The 22,197-nt window shown below is 39.2% G+C and overlaps 1 protein-coding gene across 5 annotated transcripts in view; it reads right to left on the bottom strand.

Moving 5' to 3' along the window:
• Positions 1–4,442: 4,442 nt before the first annotated feature.
• Positions 4,443–22,197, bottom strand: part of LOC146512596 (calcium-activated potassium channel subunit alpha-1a) — a 97,565-nt gene continuing 79,810 nt past the window's right edge. For 3 of the 5 annotated variants that reach the window (XM_085171320.1, XM_085171321.1, XM_085171319.1), the window contains 9 exons: positions 17,470–17,593; positions 16,886–17,110; positions 15,086–15,278; positions 14,041–14,154; positions 12,645–12,775; positions 11,276–11,470; positions 9,747–9,865; positions 9,428–9,649; positions 4,443–4,605 (listed from right to left, as the gene is read on the bottom strand). In XM_085171320.1, coding sequence (XP_085027446.1) covers positions 4,584–4,605; positions 9,428–9,649; positions 9,747–9,865; positions 11,276–11,470; positions 12,645–12,775; positions 14,041–14,154; positions 15,086–15,278; positions 16,886–17,110; positions 17,470–17,593 — 1,345 coding nt within the window. In that variant the 3' untranslated portion in view covers positions 4,443–4,583. Of the gene's footprint in view, positions 4,606–9,427; positions 9,650–9,746; positions 9,866–11,275; positions 11,471–12,644; positions 12,776–13,731; positions 13,825–14,040; positions 14,155–15,085; positions 15,279–16,885; positions 17,111–17,469; positions 17,594–22,197 lie in introns of all 5 variants that reach the window. The other 2 variants (XM_085171318.1, XM_085171322.1) reach the window with 1 other exon arrangement.

Below are 22,197 nucleotides of genomic sequence, written 5' to 3'. Positions count from 1 at the left end.
CTCAATATAAAGCACCAAGGTCACTTTTTCCTTGCCTGGCCCACAGGATTAAATTGTCATGTCCCTCTAATAGGCAGCACAGGGAATCATTAGTCCAGCTCAGCTGCCTGACTGATAGGCATTTCAGTCCAATCATGGGAGTGTGCCGCCACAGGCCAGCCAGTATTGACACTGTGTCAGGACTGAGAGGGGACGCCTTAATCAGGCAGGACACTCTCAACATTGATTTGACAAGCTGCTGTAATGACCCCCTTGTTTTGGTAAAGGATCACTGTTTATCCGAGCTGGCATTGATGCACTTGGAGTGCTGCATTGTCATGGAAACTATTATCACCCGTACAGCTGGACAAGAGTTGTCCTCAGAGGCTACAGTGGATTTCTGTGTTGCCGAGTGTGTGTTTGTGAATAGGCTTATGCACTCACAGCATAGCAAAGTTTCAGTCAAGGTATTTCTTTAATGCGAATAGATTTACATCATATCTCTGCATCTCTGTGATCATTTGCTTTCATTCATCATCATTTGGTAGTTCATTTATTTTAATGGGATTTTTTTTTATTTTTTTTTACAGTAATAGTTTACACCTTCCAATAACAAGCACAAGATCCCTGGTTCGATTCCACAAAGTTGCACAGGAAGGGCATCCAGTGTAAAAATCTGCCAAGGGAGCAGCCAAAAGTAGCTTTAACCTTACTGTCCCACGATCTCAAGATTTTTTTTTGTTAGGGCACCCCCTCTCTTAAACAGCTTCTCCCAGGAGGTCAGATTGGTGAGCTTCCTATCGTTGTCCTTTAAATCTGTCTTAAAGACATGTTTTTGTAAGCGGGCTTTCTCAGTGCCTCCAGCTGGAGCTACTTTTACATCGTCTCCTTTTGTGAGATTATTTATTTTTATTCCTTTAGTGTCTCGTTCTACTAGCTTCCCCCCCCCCCCCCCCCTTCTGTAAAACTTTTAAATTTTTCTATTCTTTAATGTTTTATCAGTGTCTTGTTTTGTCTTTTAAAACCCTTTGTAATTTTATTTAAAAGATCCTATAAAGAAAGTTTATTCTTATCCTTCTGCTTATTATAATTATTGTTTTTTTGTTGTTGTTATGTATTTATGTTGGATATTTCTAATTACTGTTATACTGTTTAAGACAACTGACCATTTTTGTAATTGACATTTACACAGAAACACAGTCACCAAAATTTCAGCTATACTGGTACTGAGAATTTATTATTATTTTGGGTTATTTCAAAATATTTGCCCTTTTAAAAGAAAAAAAAGAAAAATATTTTAATAGTGCATATAAAAATGTAATATTTTACAGTACAGTTGTGTTACCCCGGTACTTTCCTCTCTCTGTCACAAACTTGACTATGTAACAACTATTCACTTTTTTGTGACACAAACCGGCAATGTCATGTGATTTAGGAGAGGCACAAAATTCAAAACTTAACTTTTAGTGTTTTAACCCCAAATTTAGCATTTATATATTTTTTTAATCAACATTATCTGTAAAGTATTTGATTCCAAGTAATGAAGTATCACATCTGTAATTATTAATGAGATTGGGATGGAGTAGTACTGACTCAGAATAGAGGAAAGCTGAAAGTTTTCTGGTTTCTGCTACAACATTAATGCTGTAGATGATCGTGGTTTAAAATCATGTAGATTTTCCTCCTAAAAACAGACACAACTGCCCGAACGTTTGCGAATTAAAACAGCATTAAATGAAATGATCGGGAATCACAGTGAAAGGTTAATATTTGGAAACTTTGATTATAAATGTCATGAGATCTGAGGCACTTTAGTAAGGGTGTAAAAAACCTAATATACAATATTTAGATTTTATAGCAGGTCAAATATCAGTTTTTGACCTTCTGTAAATTCTCAAGCTAGTCGGCTGTGCTGGGGGGACTTTTGTGCAATAATAGCTGATAATGTAACCCTTTAAAAAAAAGTGCCGGCTCATTTATAATTTGACACAGTAAATCACTGCTTTGTAAATAATACACATGTATAGTAGTCATAGACTGTTTTTAGTTCGATAGTTAGGCGTGTTTGTTTACTAAGAAGAGGTGACACTGCTGTTGGCAGGAGGATAAGGGAAATCAGCGGCCTCTCTGCGAGGTGTTAGACTGTAAATATTATTGGCATGCTGACAGTCTCCCACAGAGCCATGCTGTGTAAAAATCGTTAACAAGCACGATGATGGGCTCTCTCCATCCCTCAGGTGAGAATGTGGAGTGTGTTTTTACATCAGCCATTATCCAAGAGGGTACAACGAGGTGTTCTGTGTCACGTGATCCAAAATTGTGCAGCGTTATCAAAGAGATAGTGTAATTTTTTTTTCTCCTTTTTGGGGTGCGCGCGCGTGTGTGTAAAACATTGTTAACATCCTTTTAAAATCTGAGAAAATAAAGAGACAAGACATATTATAGAACACAATACATCTGCTTTTAATTTGTGAAAATACAAAATGAAATCATGTACAATTTATATACAAGGCTATTTGTACAAGACAATAAACAGTTTTTATTATTGTGTATGATGACATAGTCAGAAATATCAACTTAGCACTGGCATTGTCGATGTGCTAAAAAAAAAAAAAGAAGCACAAAATAATGCAGACTAGACTGCAATGTTGAATGTCTCTCAACCCCACAGGTACTGTCAAACGAGAACACACTAGAAAAAAAATACTTCACATTAAGCTTTACACATTTACATACAACTGAATTGCTTTCAGGCGTTGCTCTTGGTGATGGATGGATTTAGAAGAAAAAAAGTTTTAAGACTTCTCAGACTGTTTGCGACAGTCGTAGCTATGTCCAGTGAATTTTTAAGAACGCTAAACTAGAAGCCTCTTTTCGCAGCAGTGGGTCTTCCTAGAGTCCTCCATTGGCTTCAGCACTGCCTGGCACATTACTGGCACTGAGGGATGGACAGCTTGGGTTTCCTCTGTGCCAGTAAAAATGTCACAACCTCTCTCATTTTACATCCAACATGAATCCTAGGCTGGACTGTTATGTATCATATATGGATCGAGAAATTCACGGAGCAATATGTGCTTTTCTTTGCTCTTTTTTTTAATTTTTTTTTTTTACCTTTCCTTCCCCCTCATTGATACTAAAGTAAAGTGACAACAGTGCCAGTATAGCTATGATTCATTATTAAAATAAGACATGATTAATAACACCACACACATTATTCTGTGCTTCCAAACAGAAACAAATGATTGGTGCTTTGGATATGCAAGATATGTAATCAGTCATTGAGGAGGTAAACAAAACAGAAAGTATTCCAAAAAAAAATAAATAGCCAAAAATTCAGATTTTTTTTTTTATGATAGAGCTGTTCTTCATGCATCAACAAAAATCATGTCTGTTTATGGCATTAAGATTGGTCATGGAGAACATACAAGTTGCTTAATGGCCTCCAAGACAATCCTGTGTCAGGCAGTGCTTACAGCCAAAGGAGGACTTAAATGATGCCCACTTTATGCGATATGTGGCTTTTACATTCATCTTACCTACAAGTATATCATATATGGTCATAGCATTTGGCTTAGCTGTTTATAGTGACTTAAGTAAATGGATAAATGTAAAATGAACAAACTTTTGGATTTTTGGTTGTTTTATAATTTAACAAAAAAAACCCAACAAAAAACAGCTCTATCATATTTGGCTATTAAAAACAAAAAGAAATTTTGCAGATGCAGATACTTGTTAACAGTTCCGGGGTTTTGGACAACTTGAAATAGCAACGTGAAAACATTTATAACACCTGAAAAAAGGCAAAAAAAATAAGACAAACATAAATGGATTCAGATAAGGCTGGACCCAAATGCCATTTACATATGGACACTGGCCGTCGTAACTGTCACAAATGTTGTGAATTAGCTCCAAATGGCAAAGGAATCACTGAGAGTCAGTCACTAACAATGCCATTGTGGTGGGGTTGCAGCTGGGTGTAAAATACACATTTTAAACATACTGTACAGACTAACTCTGCAACATTGGTTAACGTAAATGCAGAAGTAGTAGTAGTTGTTCATACACAGCTAAGAAGGCAACTTTTACAATTGCAAAACTTGATCCATTAATCCTAATAAACACCCCTTTTAGCAGTATTAGAAGTAGTTATTCTTTTTTTTTTTAACATTGCTTTTCTTGTTGACGTGACCATCATTCCCCAAAATAAAACAAAAAAGTCATGGAGTCTGGCCACTGCTAAAGGTTAGCTGTGCAATAGCTGAGTGACTGTGATATTTGACAACGATTGTCTTTAATGAAGATTACGTAAAATAAACTTGCTGCAGAGGTGACGAAAGCAGTACATGTTCGCCTTATACGATGAAAAAAATGATGATTTGCGTTTGCAGATGAGGCGATATCTCAGATTCCGGACGGACGCCTACACGATGAGTCTTCTAGGAGTCCAATAACCAGCACGCGTCCAGAACTCGGCGCTTGTGCTCTGCTTCTCTGATGGGTGGAATCAAGCTGCTTGCGGATGTACAGTATATCGACTGATGTGATTGACGGCGAGAGTATTCACAGGCTTGAGCTTTATGGTCCTCTGGTGGGTATTCTGTTGCTCATCTGTAAACCATGTCTTTTCTGAGAAAGAGTCAAAATCATAAAAAGACAAGAAGGGAGGACATCAGACAGTTAATGCTACATGGAGGTCAAATATTTTGCATTAATATGATGTATTTTTACATGCACTAATAACATTTTAAAATATGTTTTGCCTAAATTGTTGCTTTACGAAGGTATTTTAAGCTCCACGGTGAGTGTTTAGTGGTGGGAAAATATCACTCATTATGTTTTTACCTCCCTCTCTAATATTTCAATCACGCTAGTGTAAAAATAGGACAGCAACCTCCTTGTGATTAGGAGAAATTAGCATTTGCCCAGTGATTGTATTTAATTTTTTTACTGTCAGGGGTCTATTACAAGTAGTCATAGTCGCCAACTGGTTGCCCAGCGATTGAGCATGCCACACCCTCCACCTCTGGGTTGAGGGTGTTGCACGCAATGGCACTGCACAGATCGCCTGGTGGGAGGCAAACTGTCTTCAAATAACTGTAATCACTCTCACACAGATTGGCGAATGTTTGCAAGTAACTGCCGCCCTATTTATTAATCTAGAAAGCAAGGTTGCCTAGTGCCTGTGCAATTTTGCACTTTAATCTCCATCCCGTAGCAACTATTTGTGAAATTTCTGCTTTAGGTTAAAATGCAAGATGTTTCTGTGCATGTAGACAAGAGTAGCAAAGGATTTGTGATTTTCACTAATTTATCCCACATAATTGCCATTCAACTGCAAACTGAGAGCAGACTCTCGGTGCAGTTTGAGAGGGCAAGTGACAGCGAGCGGTCGGAGGCAATAGATCTCAGGTTCATCGTACACATTTGCAATAATTTTGATTGTGTTGCTGTCTCTACTTTTGTCTCCAAGTGTGATTGTAGCATAATGCCATTCATCTTATGGCCATTTTTTAAAAATATACTGCCATGAAGCATGCAGCTTTGTTGAGTCTAAAAACATGCAAGTTCCAGTGAAGCAAAATCTCTTCACCAAATTACAAGTTAATGCAGGACTTCCACCTTCATAATTATTATATGTATACGTATATTTTCTAACCTTTTATTTATAAAGGACTTCAAACTTTTGGCTTGATGCAACTTTTTTTGGTTAAGAAGGAAATAGATAACCTGACATTCTACAATGTGATTCATCCGCTTGGCAAAGTCCATGGTCATGACCTAGGGCTGTTATACTGTGGTGCATTAATACATGTGCCAGCAGAAACATGGTGCCAGTAACAAAACATTAAACAACAGTAAAATGTAGCATCAAACCATTCAGTTGCAGTCACACATTCTACAGTCAAACCCACCGTGAACTGTGCTGCTTAGGTCACAACCATGCTCTCCTGAAGCAGTCATTTGGAAATGCTAAACTACTTGGCTTTCATTCAGAGGGCAACATGTCAGCAGGGACATGACCGTGTTCAGTGCAAGTATGTAATATCATGCATATTCATTCACTTCCATACCTTGGCCAACTCTACTTATCCTTGTTGCACTTTGAAAAGAGAAAGTAGTACACTACGTGTAAGCTAAGTGGGAAAATACTAATGTGACCATTAATAACAGAAAAGGCAGAGCAGGAAGATCGGAGGCATAAAACCAGCAGATGATCTCATTGCGTATGGATTTGGAGTAGGTTAAACAGTAGGTTGCCACTAATCACAAAAAAAGATAATGGAAAACAACATAGGTCATGTAAAAATATCTTTAAGTGCCATTATTATGCATCCAGCATAATAATGTATGTCAGACAGTCATAATCTTCCCATGCCTATTGTTAAAGCAGTTTTCAAAAATTATCTCCAAGTTTCAGATGGAAATACCAGCATGCAGCTGCACGTCAGATGTTTTTAAATCAAACGAATACACTGGTGTGTTAAATGGATCTCTGTAAAAAAGTGCAATGCATCGTATTAACTGAGCATGAGCAGTATTGTTAACCATAAAAAGCCTGTAGTGTTCATTCAGCAGCTGTGACACATGAGCATTCCCTTTGAATGAATATGAAAATATTATGATATTGCTATTATTTGTAGAATGCATACCTCTGTCAATTCTGCAAAGTCCCTTCACTGTGTTAATAACAGTAAAATACTGAGATACCTGTAATCAATATATACTCAGAGACAGACAATTATAGTAAACCAAACAATCTTAGACCCCATCCATACCGGGAATATATTCAATAAATATAACCGGCCCCATGAACCGAACCCATGAACTTAAGGTTCATCAGGACTCTTGGGGACAGGCCTGATTAACAACATTTAGTAATTAATGCAAATACAAATACTGCACATGGCACAAACAAGCTTTTGTGATTCAAACAAGTCTGTACTTTATGGTCCAACATACATTAGTAAAGACATAAAATGAGTTATTCGGAAGCACAGAGGCATACTTATAGACAGTATAAAAGATGGATGTCGGTCCTGAGCCTGACAAGTAGAGCCGATACAGAAGGGCCCTAATGTTCTTTGCCCAGCAGGGAATTATTTCCCTGGTTCCAAATAAGACTTCCTGTTGTATAGATGTACATGGTAAAATAGCTCTAAGCTTCATTAGTCTGTGAACTCAGTAAATATGCAACTGGTGACTTTAATCAATAGTTTCACATAATATGGTTTATTTGGGAAATTATGGCTGTTATTCGACTCATAAAGGAGGATTTACAGGGAATGCTCATTATCTAAAGACTTGTGATGGCGAATGTGATGACGTGTCTTCGGTTTCCATCCTCTCTGGTTTCAAAACTCCAAGAAATCAACAACCTTTTATATATCCATCTTACAGTCTTTAATTAAATGATTCACCTGATTCATTATGCCAACTTGCAGGCACTCTATAACAAACACCTGCCAGACACCACAGTGTAATTATAATAAGGTATATTGCACTAAAAGTACAGGTTAAGTGTACTTAACAAAGGCATTATTTCATTATGGGACCTGGTATTGTACAGCCTATAGAGAACAACCATAGTGTACAGATAAGTCCTGAAACTCTAAGTGTAGCTTAGAGGCTCTGTCTTCTTGTACAGTGTAATGCTTTACAGCTGTTATGTTTCTATATTGCAAATTGCAAGTTGAAAGCTTATGGATAGGAAATGGATTCTTTACTTTTTTAGAGTTATCGAGAGAAAGAAAAGCCAAATACATTTGAGGACACTGCTTTTGTTAAAAATGGGCTGGGGCCAACTATGAAGAATTATTTACACAATCTAAACTTACTGCCAGTGTTTAAAATATTTAAACACTGGGTTGTAGGTATACGTGGTACCATTATAAAAGATTGATGACTGATCAAAGTGGTATCATCCAGTCAGCTGCTTGTGTCTTGAATACACTATGGTTGAAGCTGTCAGCTTATCAATCACTTGAAAAAAGTGTATGTGGTCGGGGACTTGGTAAGCCCGAACATGATGTTGAATTGGGAAAGTCTAGCCAAAGTAATAAAATCTGGAAGTACGAAATCTACTTTGAATAACTATCCCTGCTTCTAGCTAAGAGTTAGATAGGATGCCATGTACATTTCCACAGCAGAAACACCTCCCTATAGCGATTCACACCAACTATAGTGTCATCTGTGGAGACCACAGGTGTAGTAAGGCTTCAAACTGAAGTAAGACCTAAATTGTGAAATCAAGACAAAGGCAATAAGAAGATATAAGGATTCCAGCTCCTTTGGTTGCAGGTCGAATACTCTGTAGAGAAAAAAATGCTAGCTATTGCTGTCGTATGCTGACAGTGTAGTACTCACTGCTTTATTGAACCTTGACTTTAAGCAGTTACGGGCCCAATTTGTAGCGGTGCATAGAAATTCTGATTCAGTTTACCAGTCTAATTACTGGTAATAAAAGTGGTAATCATAATACATGAAAATGTCTCTTCACAAAGTTTAACAATTGTAGAATAAAACTGAAATGTGACATTCACATTGTGCGGGTCAAACTTTATTAACAACCGTAACATTTTATGCTTGCAAATTGTCTTGACATAACTAATAGTTCAGGGTGGCAAGTAACATTTAACTAAAAGCGCACCTTTCTAACGCAAATCAAAAGGCATTGAGAGGACACGATGTGCAAGAATTCATTGACATGACATGAGACATTAAGACATGTAATTTGAAAAGTGCAGTTTAGTACAATACGTTTCAGCTTTAATTCGAAATTAAACAAAACTTGGAATGCTACAAGTGGAAAGAGACGGTGGCCATAATCACAGAGGTGCTGGATATTAGCAAAACAAAAAGGAAAGATGGAGGTTGTACAATGTTTGTCACTTACTACCCTGAGGGTAATTACTTTGTCATGTTCTATGATGTGTTTGCCAGTGTCACATATATAATAATATCCTTTTCTTCCACATTAGATGGAGGTTGAGAGGGGTCTGTGTGTATAGGTAAGGCTTTCGTAGTTAATTAAAAGTTGGTAAGCGGTTAACTGGACAGAATTAGTTGCAGAAACCCTGATCTATATTTGCACTTGACTCAAAGTGTACTAGTCAGGATGTTACTACTGTTCTTGGCTTTCAAATACACAAGAATGTGGGAAAAAAAACAGCTAGTGGATGGAATGAAACTCAGAAATAAAATGCTCAGTCCAGGGGAGTTCCAGTTATTCTTTGACCTGCAATATTAGCCAATCCTGCTAAAGAGGAAAACCAATCTGTACTAAAATGCTTTGTTAAACACAAAAGTGGCACATACATACACAGTCAGATGGACATACACACTTTGACACTCAGACGTGTGAAAGTCTGTCTGGACAAACAAGACAAACGCTGTCGGCAGGCACCAGTCACGGACATAGACAGTCACAGAGCTTTAGAGGGGCACATACTTTTGTTTGTCTCGCGAGTCCCTGCTTTTGGCTCGGTTGGTGCGGTTGGTGGTGGGGATAGAGTGGACGGAGGAACTCTTTTTGCTTGAAGAATGGGATGAATGGGAAGAATGGGAGAGGCTGGTTCGAGACTGGCCAGCGTTGTGGTCAAACTGCATCAGGCAGAATATCAGGTCTGAGGGCACCAGCTCAAATGCATACGGTGGATTGGTTATGACATATCTAGAGGAAAAAGGGACCAGATGTGAGGCCAGTTATAAATAAAGTAATAAATGAATCCATTATTATTTGGATTTCAGTTAAATGCAAGAACACATACCGTTTGGTACACTGGCTTTGTGTGTTTAGATGTGCGTCTCGTAGCCGATAGATGCCAAAACACAACATGTTATAAGTTTTTAGGGCTTTACAAAACAGGTCACCATAACAACCACCATCCTGTAAGAGAGCAACATAAAACTGATGAGTACACAATTTGTATTTTGTAAAACCAACACTAAAAATACATATTAACGTCATAGAAAAATAGAATCTGTGTTACACAACTTAGTCTTTTCTTTTCCCTTGCATGCTCTTTGTTTTGTTTACTGTTGTTTGTTAAATGAAGGACAAAATTGTCTCCTGACCACACTCAAATAAAATCGGCAAATAGATCTCTAGCATCAAAAGTGATAGCATTACGTCTTTATCTGATACAGCTGGATAATAAAGCAGAAAGCCGTGGAAATTAAGCAGATAACTCTACAAACTCGACAAGAAACACAAGCATTCAACAACAACATTTTACAGCACACAGTTAACTCATTCCAGTTGAAGTGGAACTGCCACAATTAGAGGATTCAGTCACCAGGGTAAAGCAATGATGGATTTCATGGAATATTAGAGAATATTAAGAGAGCCATAGCACAAAATAAAAGAAGCCTCCTAGGCTCATTAGCTTTGTTCTGCCATTTATAGTATTGTACAGGAGTCTTGAACCACCCCTCCTTTGTTTATATTTAGCTTCCTAGGAGTCAGACTAAATTTTAAGTTGTCTTCGGAAATAGCTTTCCAAGCTTTCTGAAGGCTTTTAGTTTTTCTTTGGACATTGGCTGCTTTCAGTCATTTTCAGTTCAGTTCTTGTACCTGACCACTGTCAGAGGATTTTTCTTTTAAATCATATGAATATGAGTTAGGAAAACAAAAAAAGAAGTTTTTAAATTAAAATTTTAGTCACTTCATTACTAGCAACCTTTCACAAAACCCATCATTTGTTCCCATGTCTTTAGTTGATTTGAGTTTATGAAAAATACCAGCAAACATAGTATTTTTGGACCGACAAATGTAAATTCCCAAAATATATTAGCTTGAAACTTAGTATATCTCATGGTGTGTAGTGCGTCCTTAAAAAATTTGAGGAAACTGAACAAGTAGAGGACAAAAGAAAAAGTGGCAGGCTTTAAAATCTATCTACAGCAGATGACCCAGCAGATGACCAGTGTGTGAAAGCTGTGTCCTTAAGAAATAGGAAACATCCAGAAAAGACCTGAAACACGACCTGAGAAATGCATCTGGCTCTTCAGTTGATCCATCTACGTAAGTGCTAACAATCAGTCAATATGCTATTAACAATATGCTATTAAAACTAACATCTTAAATAAATGCCAAAATTATTTGATGCTCATTCTATAGATAAATATAACTTTATTTTCTATTCATTATACAATTTCAGCTATGTCACAATCACTCAACACAGTTTTACATCCCCATCCCATCCCTATTACTCTGCATCCTTCAGTAACAGCAGCTCCCACAAAGCAAGCTGACAAAAATGTCCTTAGCCCCCAGGTGACAAGACCAATCACTTACCCCGAGGTCGGCAAAGGGCCCATCGTACAAGGCCAGCTGTGCCACGCGACACCTGTCCCTGTTTGCCAGGGTCTGTGGTGTGCTGTAGCCACCTCTTAATGCATTCTCCTCTGCCAGCAGCCCCTCCAGCTCCGGTGTCGCCCCGCCCGTTACCAGCGTCCGGATCAAGGTGAGGATATTATCATTGAAGTATGTCTGAAGGAATGAAGTTAGAGGGGGGTGAGTCCTTAAGCAAACACTCCCAAAGTCACAACTGAACCTTCTCAGCGTGCCAGGCAGATTGAATGGTGCTATCTAACCCTGCTCTGTCGCATCACATTGGCCTGAACATGGAGTGAAAAGACAGGAGAATCCAGTTACTGCAGGTCACACCTACTTCCATCAGAGCAGCGAGTCCATGTTCACACTTGTCCAAGGATTTATTACTTAGCTTTATATAAGAAAGAAAAAAGTCCGCTTTATAAACCACACACTAAACCTGAAGATATACTCCTCTCTGTAATTGTTATCTTTCTAATCCCTCCTCAGTTATTGCTTTGCTGATTTTAACAAGGGCAAATGTCTCCCCTTTTCTTTTCACTGCAGTCGCTTGTCTCCCCCTGCTTGTACAGCATGGTGACATCTCCCTTGGCTGCTGACAGCACTATTGACTCAGATGATGGATGAGGGCTGTCCATTAGGTAGCATTACCTTTGTCTACACTGGAGCACACTTGAAGGCAGCTTTGTTCTAACCTCACTCAAACTGAAAGGCAGACAAATGAAGCCATCATGCCTTGTACAAGTTCCAGTCTTGTCATTCATTCTTTTAACAGAGGACCAGAATGTGCCTACTTTATTATATTTATTATTTTTTTAGATTTAGTCGTAAAGCTTGGCCAATATAGGATTTTTAAAACCGATACAATACTGATACCGATATTTGGCAGTAAAGAATTCAGTATATTAGCGGTTATTCTTTTTCTTTTAGACACACGACACAAAAAAAACATTTGTTATGTGTCGTTATTAAGGGTTATATTTTTTATTTCATCTCATCCAAGAGGGTTCTTCAGTTCCATAACCAAAAGGTTTGAGGAGTCCCAGGTGTTTAAACCCTAGTGGGAGTTTCCCCTTTGGAGATGAACACATGTGTATCATCACATGAGCTTAGCCGAGCCCTATTAGGGTTTAAATACCTAGGATTATCCACGTTTTGCTTCTTGGACTGAAGTGAAACAAACAAAAGCCCAATCTTCTTCTTTTCAAGCTCTTAAGACGGCTGATACAGATTTATCAGTAAATAGCTAATATCAGTCAATATCGCGACTGTTTAGTTGACCTATTTTGCAATTGACAGATGTTATTAGAAATTCGATTTTTTGACTTACCGCACTCATTAAGGAATCCAGCACACTGACTGCAAATGCTGTCCCACAGGCAAAAGGCTGTGTGAGGTACAACTCTGTGTCTGGGTCGTCGTCATCATCTTGATCCAGGAACTGAACATTCGAGTCATTCACTATGGGGTAAACATGTTCATTTTATTAGCTATTTCAGTTCAGCTTGTTTTTTGTTGGGGTTTTTTTTTTACTGCACACTGAGTCCAACATGGCAAATGCTTGATTCACGTGAAGAGGAGGACACAACAATACAGCGGTTGTGCACAACAGTCAGTAGCAGCAGATATGGACTGTATTAGAAATCGGTGAATAGTTTCGCATATTCTCCTCATTTGCTTAGTTCCAAATTTGGACCACATTTTAGTTTCTTTAAAAGAACTGAAATGACATATGTGTCTGGTGTTTGTATCCAGCCTTGTGGCCAACTTGCCTCTGCCACATTCCATATCCAGGCCATTCATGCACACTCATGACACCATGCATATTGTCAAAGTTCCAGGCCTTAACTTAAAGTCCTCCTGAGGTCACTATCAGTAACACCATTATGCCATTGTTTGTCTTGTAAATCCAAGACAGAACTTCCAATTACTTGTACTTGCATGTCAAGTCAAATGAAAGTATTCCATTGCCCCAGAACCTTCTTTAAAGATGTCTTTGAGCACAAAAACACATGCAGTAGCTGGAAGAAAGTAATGATGTAAAATTTAGTTGGAGAACTGCTTCTTCTGTGAGGACAGAAATAAATGTCAGTCATATCGACAGGGCTGAGATGAAAGAAGGGCACGGGCCAGAGAATGTGATCCGACAGAAGATGCTATGAAAACAGCCACAAGGACTTCTGAGGGATCAAAGACCCTGTAATTCTTAGAAAAATAAAAGGGAGAAATTTTGCTTTGAGATAGGGAGCCAAAACAAGACAGGCAATTTCAACCAGAACCAAGGGTAAAATGTGCTCAAAGTGATGCCATGGGAATGGACTGAGCCTCTTGTGCAGCACGAGAAATCAAAAGAAAGCTGATATGGAGGCAGCAGCAGTTACGACACTGCAGTACAGGACAGAGGCACTTCTTCTTACCCAGCTCAGTTATCATTTGTATGCTGGTCCCACTGCTTTTATCCTGACTGAATGAAATCACAGGCAGTTTTTTGCCTGGCTTTGCTAATGGCGCTAGACAAGTGTTAAGGAAAAACAGTTACTGGTACATGTCAACAAGGGACAAAACAAAAGCATAAACAAATTCCACTTTTAGTACAGTTAATCAAGTGATGACAGCCTCTAATTGCATAATTTGTGTTTTCGGAGATTTGTTTACAACTACTACACTGAAAAGAACATAAAACAGCAGAGCTAGCATATCAATCAACACGTAGCAGCAAACCATACCTAGTTCTGTTATGATGGGGATATTTGCTCCAGTGGTGACAGAGGTCTGCCTCACCAGTCCATGGACTGGACTATTCTCAGGAGATGATCTATCCATTCCTGGTGGTGTGAAGCCTAAATGGACATACATGTCACACAAAGCACATCAGTTAATACTAGGTTCAGTGCTTGATTTTAGAGGTTACGATAATGCACATCAGCAGAACTAATATGTCGGGGTTATTTCATCTATTTGCAGCCGCGAGTAAGGTGTAAAGTGCAGTGTTACCATATTCTTGACAACGACCAGTATTGATTTATATATAATAGATGTGACAAACAGCTCATTTTATTTCCCCTTGATTGTGTGTGCATGGAGACAAACGTTTTACAAACATATGCAAAAAAAACCATGTACAATATGGAGTCATGAAATAGAAAATCAGTGACGCAAGATTGAATCCAAATTGACTTGACATTTCTTGCTTTCCTCAGACTGACAAGTAAGCACATTAAATCAGTGATGCTGTATGTATAATACATAGGGTATGTTGTGATATCCATCACTTACTGCTGACTAAGCAGCACCATGCGAGGTCATACATGTATTAGAGGAATAATGAAATCGTTGGAGACCCTACCACCACCACACCCTCCACCCGTCGCGAGGCCAAAAGGTTTCTAAAAGGATTTCTCTCAGTGCCAAATAATGGCCCCTTACTGAAGACCATCTGAAGCTAACTGAGTGCTTCAAGTGTCATTTAGAAAGCTATAACATGCAATTTTAATACATTGCACACATTCGTTTTATGAAAGTAGTCTTAGATATTGAAAAATAACAATGTGCAAGCCAGGCAAATCTCTTGTGCCAGAGCTGTGCTTGTTGCCACCAATTAAGTTTGTGAAGAAACCAGTTGTTACAGTAACCTGAGGAATAGTCAGCTGGGTTTACTGTCAAACACAGTGACACCAGGTCAGCCAAGCAGCACCCACTGAGGAATATTCTCTGTGCCAGGGCCCTGTCCCTTCCAGGCAGTGCAGTGAACTATGATAGGGCGCTCCTTACCTTGAGAATTAGCCTGCAAGACCCCGATGCTGTCATCAAACTGCATAGATTTGATGTTGAGTGACGCCAAGATGCATTCTTTGTCCTGCAGTGATGCATCGTCAATATTGTTCTGATTGGCTGACAGAATGACACACATGTCGCAGAGGTTGATGTTGACAGCCCTCAGATCTGCCCTACTCAACGGTGTGCCCTTTGAGAACCAGTGAAGGAGAGAATTTGTTATCTCACCTATAAGGTACAAGAAATAAATCAAAATTTTGAACGGCAGGCAAACTCGAAACTTATGTCGGCCTCGTGTGCATGCTCCAAATTATACTACACGCTGCTAGCGAGTCCTGACAAATGCTGCTACTGCTAATTATGTCTTTCACAAAGTCCTTTAATGGTGGAAGAAAAAAAATTGTGGATGCTCATATTAAACATGAACAAAGTTTCAAATAATGAGGTCAGTGAATGTGCAAGTAATCACTGTAAGCTCGAGCTTAAGACTTTTCAGGCCAGATTTACTAAATGGGACAAAAAAGCATGTGAGCGAAATCCTCATAGTGCTCATGGGTGTGGTTAGTTTAATGGTTGTGCCTATAAACACAAGCACAGTCAGTTCATATAAAGTGCACAAGTTAAGACGTGTTTTTTTCTGTGTTAAATATCAACGCAATTAGCAGTAAATAATAATAATAATGGATTGCATTTATACAGCGCTTTCCGGGGCCCTCATAGCGCTTTACAATTTCACTATTCATTCACTCTCACATTCACACACTGGTGGAGGCAAGCTACAGTTGTAGCCACAGCTGCCCTGGGGCAGACTGACAGAAGCGAGGCTGCCATATCGCGCCATCGGCCCCTCTGGCCATCACCAGTAGGCGGTAGGTGAAGTGTCTCGCCCAAGGACACAACGACCGAGACTGTCCAAGGCTCGAACCGGCAACCTTCCGGCCAACTCTTGAGCCACGATCGCCCTTAGTGTCTATTGCAAAAATTTCTACGTTGATTTGTGCAGTTGATTTAAATATTCTCCTCCCATGTCTTGATGCATGCTCATGTCACCTCTTACGCATAATATTCTCACTGCTATCTCTTTGTAAATACTAACAATACAATACAATTTTTTATTATTTTTTTTTACACCTAAACCCAGTTTGTGCTGATGCAACGTGTTTATAAATCTGTCCCTTGGTGCTCAGCTTTCTGACTTTTTTTCCCCCTTCTGGCACTGTATGATTTCAGAAAGAGAGAATAACCTCAATATAATCAATTCAGGTACAGAGGTTTAGCTGTGAGCCACCTGCTATCCGTTTGATTGAAATTTGTAGCCAATCAGTAGACATCTGGCTTAAAAGGTGAAGGAACAGCGCTGAAGCTTGTTGGGCAGATGAACTGACAGGATGCAACTAAGTCCAATATGAGATAAATAAGGATTCCTTATTCTGGGAGTCATGCATAGCTTCCCTAATAAAGTTCAGGCAGAAATTCGCATAATCAAATCCACAATGTTCCCATGAACCTAGCCAAATCCTTTGCTAGCATAACCACATAAATATTAATCATTATGTAATGTCCAGGATTTAATATTCTACCGAAAACCACAAATTGTTGATGGCTTTAAGATTTGTTAACAATGAGCATTTTGCAGGACAGCTTGCAAAATAACAATGTGCTCTTTATACTGATGAAACAGTATCACGTTTCCCACAAAATACATTTGTTAATGAGCATTATATGCACACCAGTTTAGAAATACAAAGGCATCACTTTGACGTGATCTAGATAAACATTTGATTTTTCTCTACTTACGGGCAGAATGGAGACTTTGGGGAAATTATGCAGAGTTTCCCATTCCCGCTTCAGATACTCAAGGGAGCCAACAAACACAATATGCTTCAGCTCATGGTAGTGAAAGTTGCTTGCTCTCAGAGGCATCACAAAGTTTCGGAGACCGATCAGCGCCGATTTCACGTCTCCAAATATGCACACGACCACATGACCGCTCAGAACAGTCATGGCTGCCTCACTCCGTGTCTGAGAGGGACAGAAAGGGATAAGGGATCAATATGTTCCTGGCTGGAATTTGCATAAATGGGCATTTCCAACAAATGTTAGCGCTTTCTCCTTTTGCAGTGAGCCTGCCCCCCCTGTAAAATATATCATGCAGTTCTGCACTGCAATGAAAGTAATTTGAAAAATGGCATATGTATTAGTACAAGAAATTTTCCATAGTGCAGGGCTCTCTTGTAGCAAATGACATGTCAAACACCTCATTACAGAGTGTTTAAGTGCCCTGTCAACCTCTGATAGTGCTTTGTGACATGACACATCTGTCACCAGGGAGAAGAGTGTCGGGACAAATGACGTGTACCGAGTGAAGGAGCAGGACCCACCAAGATGACCTTCTCAATGTCTTTGGACGGGCACCAGTGAAACATCCCCGTGGAGTCATATTTCTTTACGTTCTCGTCCATGCTCTCAATCTGCTCGTTTCCCAGGATGAGGAGTGGGTCATGTCTAATCAAACAAAAAGATGGGAGGGAGAAAGAAGAAAAAAAAAACACATTTCATTTTCATACATTTTATAAATTAACCATAAGAATATTTGGCAATCTGCAAATAACTTGCTTTTACTAAAAAAAGAAAAAGAAAAAAAAAGGTTGCTTTCTTCCTAGTTTTTCCGCTTCCTCTTTTCGTTTTCCTGTCAGAGGCCATCTGCAGAAATGCCAACAAAACTGCCATGTCATCAAGCAGAGTGACATCAGCAGCGGCAGCCAGGCGGAAGAAGATGGCAGCAACACACTGCGTTGACTGGCATGAGCACGGAGATGCAATTACGCCCCCTTACTGCATACAGCTTTTGACGTAGTGCGCTGCGTGGTAAAAGCTTTAACAGACCAGACTTTAAATATTTCAGCAATTTGCCCAACCGTATTTGCTTTCCAAAGTGAAGGGTATTAATGTTTAAACAGACCATCAGAACTATATAAACTAATTTCACTGGTGAACATTAACGCTGACCACTAAAAGTTGTCTCCCAACACGAGTACCTGCATTTCTACCATGCTTGTTCTGGTCAGGGGGATATGATCTTATGAAGTCATACAGTTAATTTAAATAAAAGGTTTTGATACATGTAATAGAATAATCAAACACAGGATCTATGGTATGAAAAAGATTAACAGAAATTTGTAAGTTACCCAAATTTAACATCTCATCAAGCTGATCCCAACGAAACGTTTTTTTATCTGCGGAAGAAAGATTGTCTGAGCCAACCGATATACGTGACCAGCCACATTAGTAGTACTGCTCAACACAAATCCCTTTGCCCTGAATCAACTTTGTCAGATTCAGATCAAAGTTAAAGATGCTATCTTCTGAAAATCCAGACAACAGTCTTCGGTCTCTGTCCAAAACCTTTTAAATTGTTCAAGTCCTCCCCTCGTAACAAGAGCGTCTCTTTAATCCATCCAAGTACCTCAAAAGAATGGGCACCTTAAGTAACATGTTAAGTATGTATGAAAGTGTCAGCTGAAACTACCATCCCTCAGGCTCCAAGAGACTGAAGCCGAAAAAACCCCGCCTTTGGGCTCATATACCCCCAGGCAAGACCTGGATGTCCTTTCAAGAATATAAGTAGCAGTAGAGGGAAATGTCTTTTCTACCTCTCTGTCGATGCGGCTTCACTTTAAAAAGTGCGTGTACGATAAAATTTCGATGTCAAAGCATGCACATTGTTTTTTTGTTTTATTAAAGTACAATGTTAACAGAAACGTGAAATAAAAAATAATAATATACACTCCAATATATTGAAAGTGGGGGTCCTAAAAACAATGAGACTCACTCCCATTTGCTGCTTCTAGACTGTCGGTTGCATGAAATCAGATATCGCCGTTTTTCTTTTTTCAGTGTAATCAAAAGAAGCGGAGGCGGCAGCTTTGATAAACTGTAGGTTTACAGGTTTACAACCAGGACAATCATAAATGATCATAAAAATCTGGAATTACGGTGCTTAAAATCCACATGAGAGTGCAATTCAAATTCTAATAAGAGTGAAAGCATTTAGTGGTTTTACACCTTGGCTAAATATTCCATCAAAAGTCAAATGTTTCACCACTCACTCAGTGGAGCTGCTGTCACTTCAGTTTGTCCTTGTGAAGATGACTGGTGAGGCAGAGCTCTGCCAGGATAGCTATCGCTCACTGTCAGCCATGACGGCCTGTCACTACCCTGCACTGCCAATTGCCTCAGCAGTTCTGTAACAGACATGACGTGTATGTCACGGCACTCCGATGTGACCAAACGCGTTATGACATCCCGCAGTTAGATGTGTCTTATGACCCATCAAGGAGCCCGTGGAAATGGTGTTAATTTCAGTGAGGTCGTCATTGCTAAGTTCCAGACAGGTCATGTTAGTTTGCTGGAACTAGAAGCAAACTGTCTCGTGGAAACGTGATCGCTTTTTTTTCCCTCTTGCGTGGTTTGTTTCGTTAAACAGCGAAGAAGTGTCCGTGAGTGTCACTTCTGTGTACTTCTAAAGATTCAAACTGATCAGCAGCATAATTCACTGCTTTATGATGACACGTTTGACAAGACTTCACACATCATTACCCCGAAACATAAGGCCAGGTGTTTTCTGGAGGAGCGTAATGACAGCTGAGAGAGCCATAAAGAAGAAGGCAGACATGCACATTATGTCGATCTTCTAATTCGGCAGCACTGCACTAGTTTTCTCTAACACAAGCACTAAGAGCAGGCAAAGTCTTTGAAAACCCGGCACATCATGAAAACTGACAAAGGCCTGCTCTTCAAAACCCACAGCCAATCTGTTGATCATTACTTATTTACAAAGGCCTTGAGGCCGTGGGTCCTGTAAAAACACATTTGATATAGTATACACCCAGATGTTTTTTTCTCTGCTTGTTGCAATGAAGTATCCCTTAGGCTACCACGGCGAATCCCTCTCTAGCGTGTAGGCAGCAGACGCTGCACGAAATATCACATCCACCTGTACTGCACAGTATTAGCATGGCAAGTAGATGGATTGGTTTGGTGTGTTGATTTTTTGCTGATAGCATTGGAAAAGCCTGGCTTTGCTACCCAAGAGCCTGGAAATCACCTGGAGCGATTCAACTTTCAAACCACTTTGAACCAAATAAAAAAAAAGGGCAAACGCCCACCTGGAAAAAACAGAGACCAAACATCAAAGGAAATGGTAATGTATGCATACCGACACTTTTAGTTATAATACAAAGCAATTTTTTTTCCCAGAAATAGTGAATGTTGCTGATCTGTACTGTATCTGATGGTATTAAACAATACAGACACATGTGGGTTTGAATTCCAAATGTCAAGCAGATCGCAGCCTTATTAGCAGTGAGAACATAAAGTCATCTGTCAGGTTTAATTAAATTTCATTTGTGCTGTTGCACTTTGTATACATCAGGCTGCAGGTCTTCCCTGTTGCCTGGCTTCCTTATAACATTGCACTTAATGACAGTGACTACTATTATTATCGTCCCTCTAATGGGTTCTTGTTGAATAACAGTGTTATCGCCAGTCAAGATCAATACGCTACGATTTAATTTCACGAGACAAGATAAAAGCAAGGTAGCATTTGAATTCGCCTTTCATTGTGATGATACATATCATCTGTGGCCTTACGTGCTGAAAAGACCTCAGAGGGATCCGACAATAGATGAATAGCCTTGGGCTATCTATCCTTTAGAGCCCCTATGACTGCCTGGTGCTGTCATTAGTGCCAGGCCTGTTTAAGAACTGTAGTCTGTGGGTGTCACATGAAACCTTGTGGCATAGAGCTCATCTCAGAGGCTGACATATTTTCCATGAAAAAAGGAGCGTAGAAAAATGTTCTTTCAGATGCTCTTCTCAATACACTGCTTAATCCAACAAGTACTAGTTTTCTTCCTAAAGCACAGGTATCTGTACTTTCTTCATCAAAGCTTTGTTAAAGCTACATTAATGGCTATAGTTATGTCCCTAAGAGGTTAAATTGATATGTGTAATGTGAAAGTGATTATTTGATTATGCTTGTAGTTATAAACCAACAAAGGATTATCACCTGACTGGAAATCCCTGTAGAGTATTTTTATACCGTCCGGCAAGTTGTTTTGGTTTCATTACTCTTATGATAAGCAGAAAGCTAGTCTGTATGTTACCCTCCCAACACTAAGCAACAAATATAATATATAGCTGTTCGATATAACGATATATATCGGATTACAATATAAAAACGTCTATCGTTTCATTTTACGCTATCGTTTGTTTCGTGGTGTCGCAAAATAAACTGTTTACTTTTTTCATCGTTTTGATGGTCACTGTAGTGGCTATATTAATTTCTTAAAGTTCTCTCTTTCTTTTATATTTTATATAACCACACTACGGATGGACAAGCGCCTGTTTTTATGCATTGTGGTTAGCAACAACGTCGCGTGTCTGCTTGTTTATGTTCCACATAAACCTTTCACAATAAAGCTCAAGATCCTGTTGAGACTTTTCAAAATAAACTGAATCACGTGAAAGAGCAGATTATTTAAGGATGAGAAGTAAAAAAGAGCCGCCAGGTGCTAAAAAATAAACCTTAGACTCAAACGTTAGAACAGGCTTTTCCCCGCAGCACGCCGTGTAATAAATACTCACAAAGAAAACGGCGGCCATTACAACTTATGTCTAAAAATGTATAGTTTCATGCATCGGTTAAAACACTCGACTCCAGCTACATGACGCGCAGCTGGAAACACTTCCCGCAAGTCGAGCTGCCCAAGATTCACAGAATTTACAGAAAATGTTACATTTTTGTGATTTATATCGTTATCGGACGATAGAATTCTTATATCGGGATATGAGATTTTGGTCATATCGCACAGCCCTATAGCAAATATCAACAAAGTTAGCAGCTAGTTGCTGAACATCTTGGAATAGTTTGCTGAAAAATAGCCTTAAGATTTCCCTCGCCCAGAGTCTCAAGTACAGCTAACAGGAGAGTAACTCTTTGAGTCATCAAGTGAATGCAAACGGTTTCTCTGTATTTACTAGTTGTGTATACAGGCAATCATTTTCCTACTCCTTAATCATAACCAGGTCATTCTGATTCCCATTGT

The sequence above is a fragment of the Neolamprologus multifasciatus genome, chromosome 8 (assembly GCF_963576455.1).
Source record: "Neolamprologus multifasciatus chromosome 8, fNeoMul1.2, whole genome shotgun sequence".
NCBI lineage: Eukaryota > Metazoa > Chordata > Actinopteri > Cichliformes > Cichlidae > Neolamprologus > Neolamprologus multifasciatus.
The sequence above is the reverse complement of the archived record's forward strand: the minus strand, read 5'-3'. Positions and strand labels throughout refer to the sequence as shown.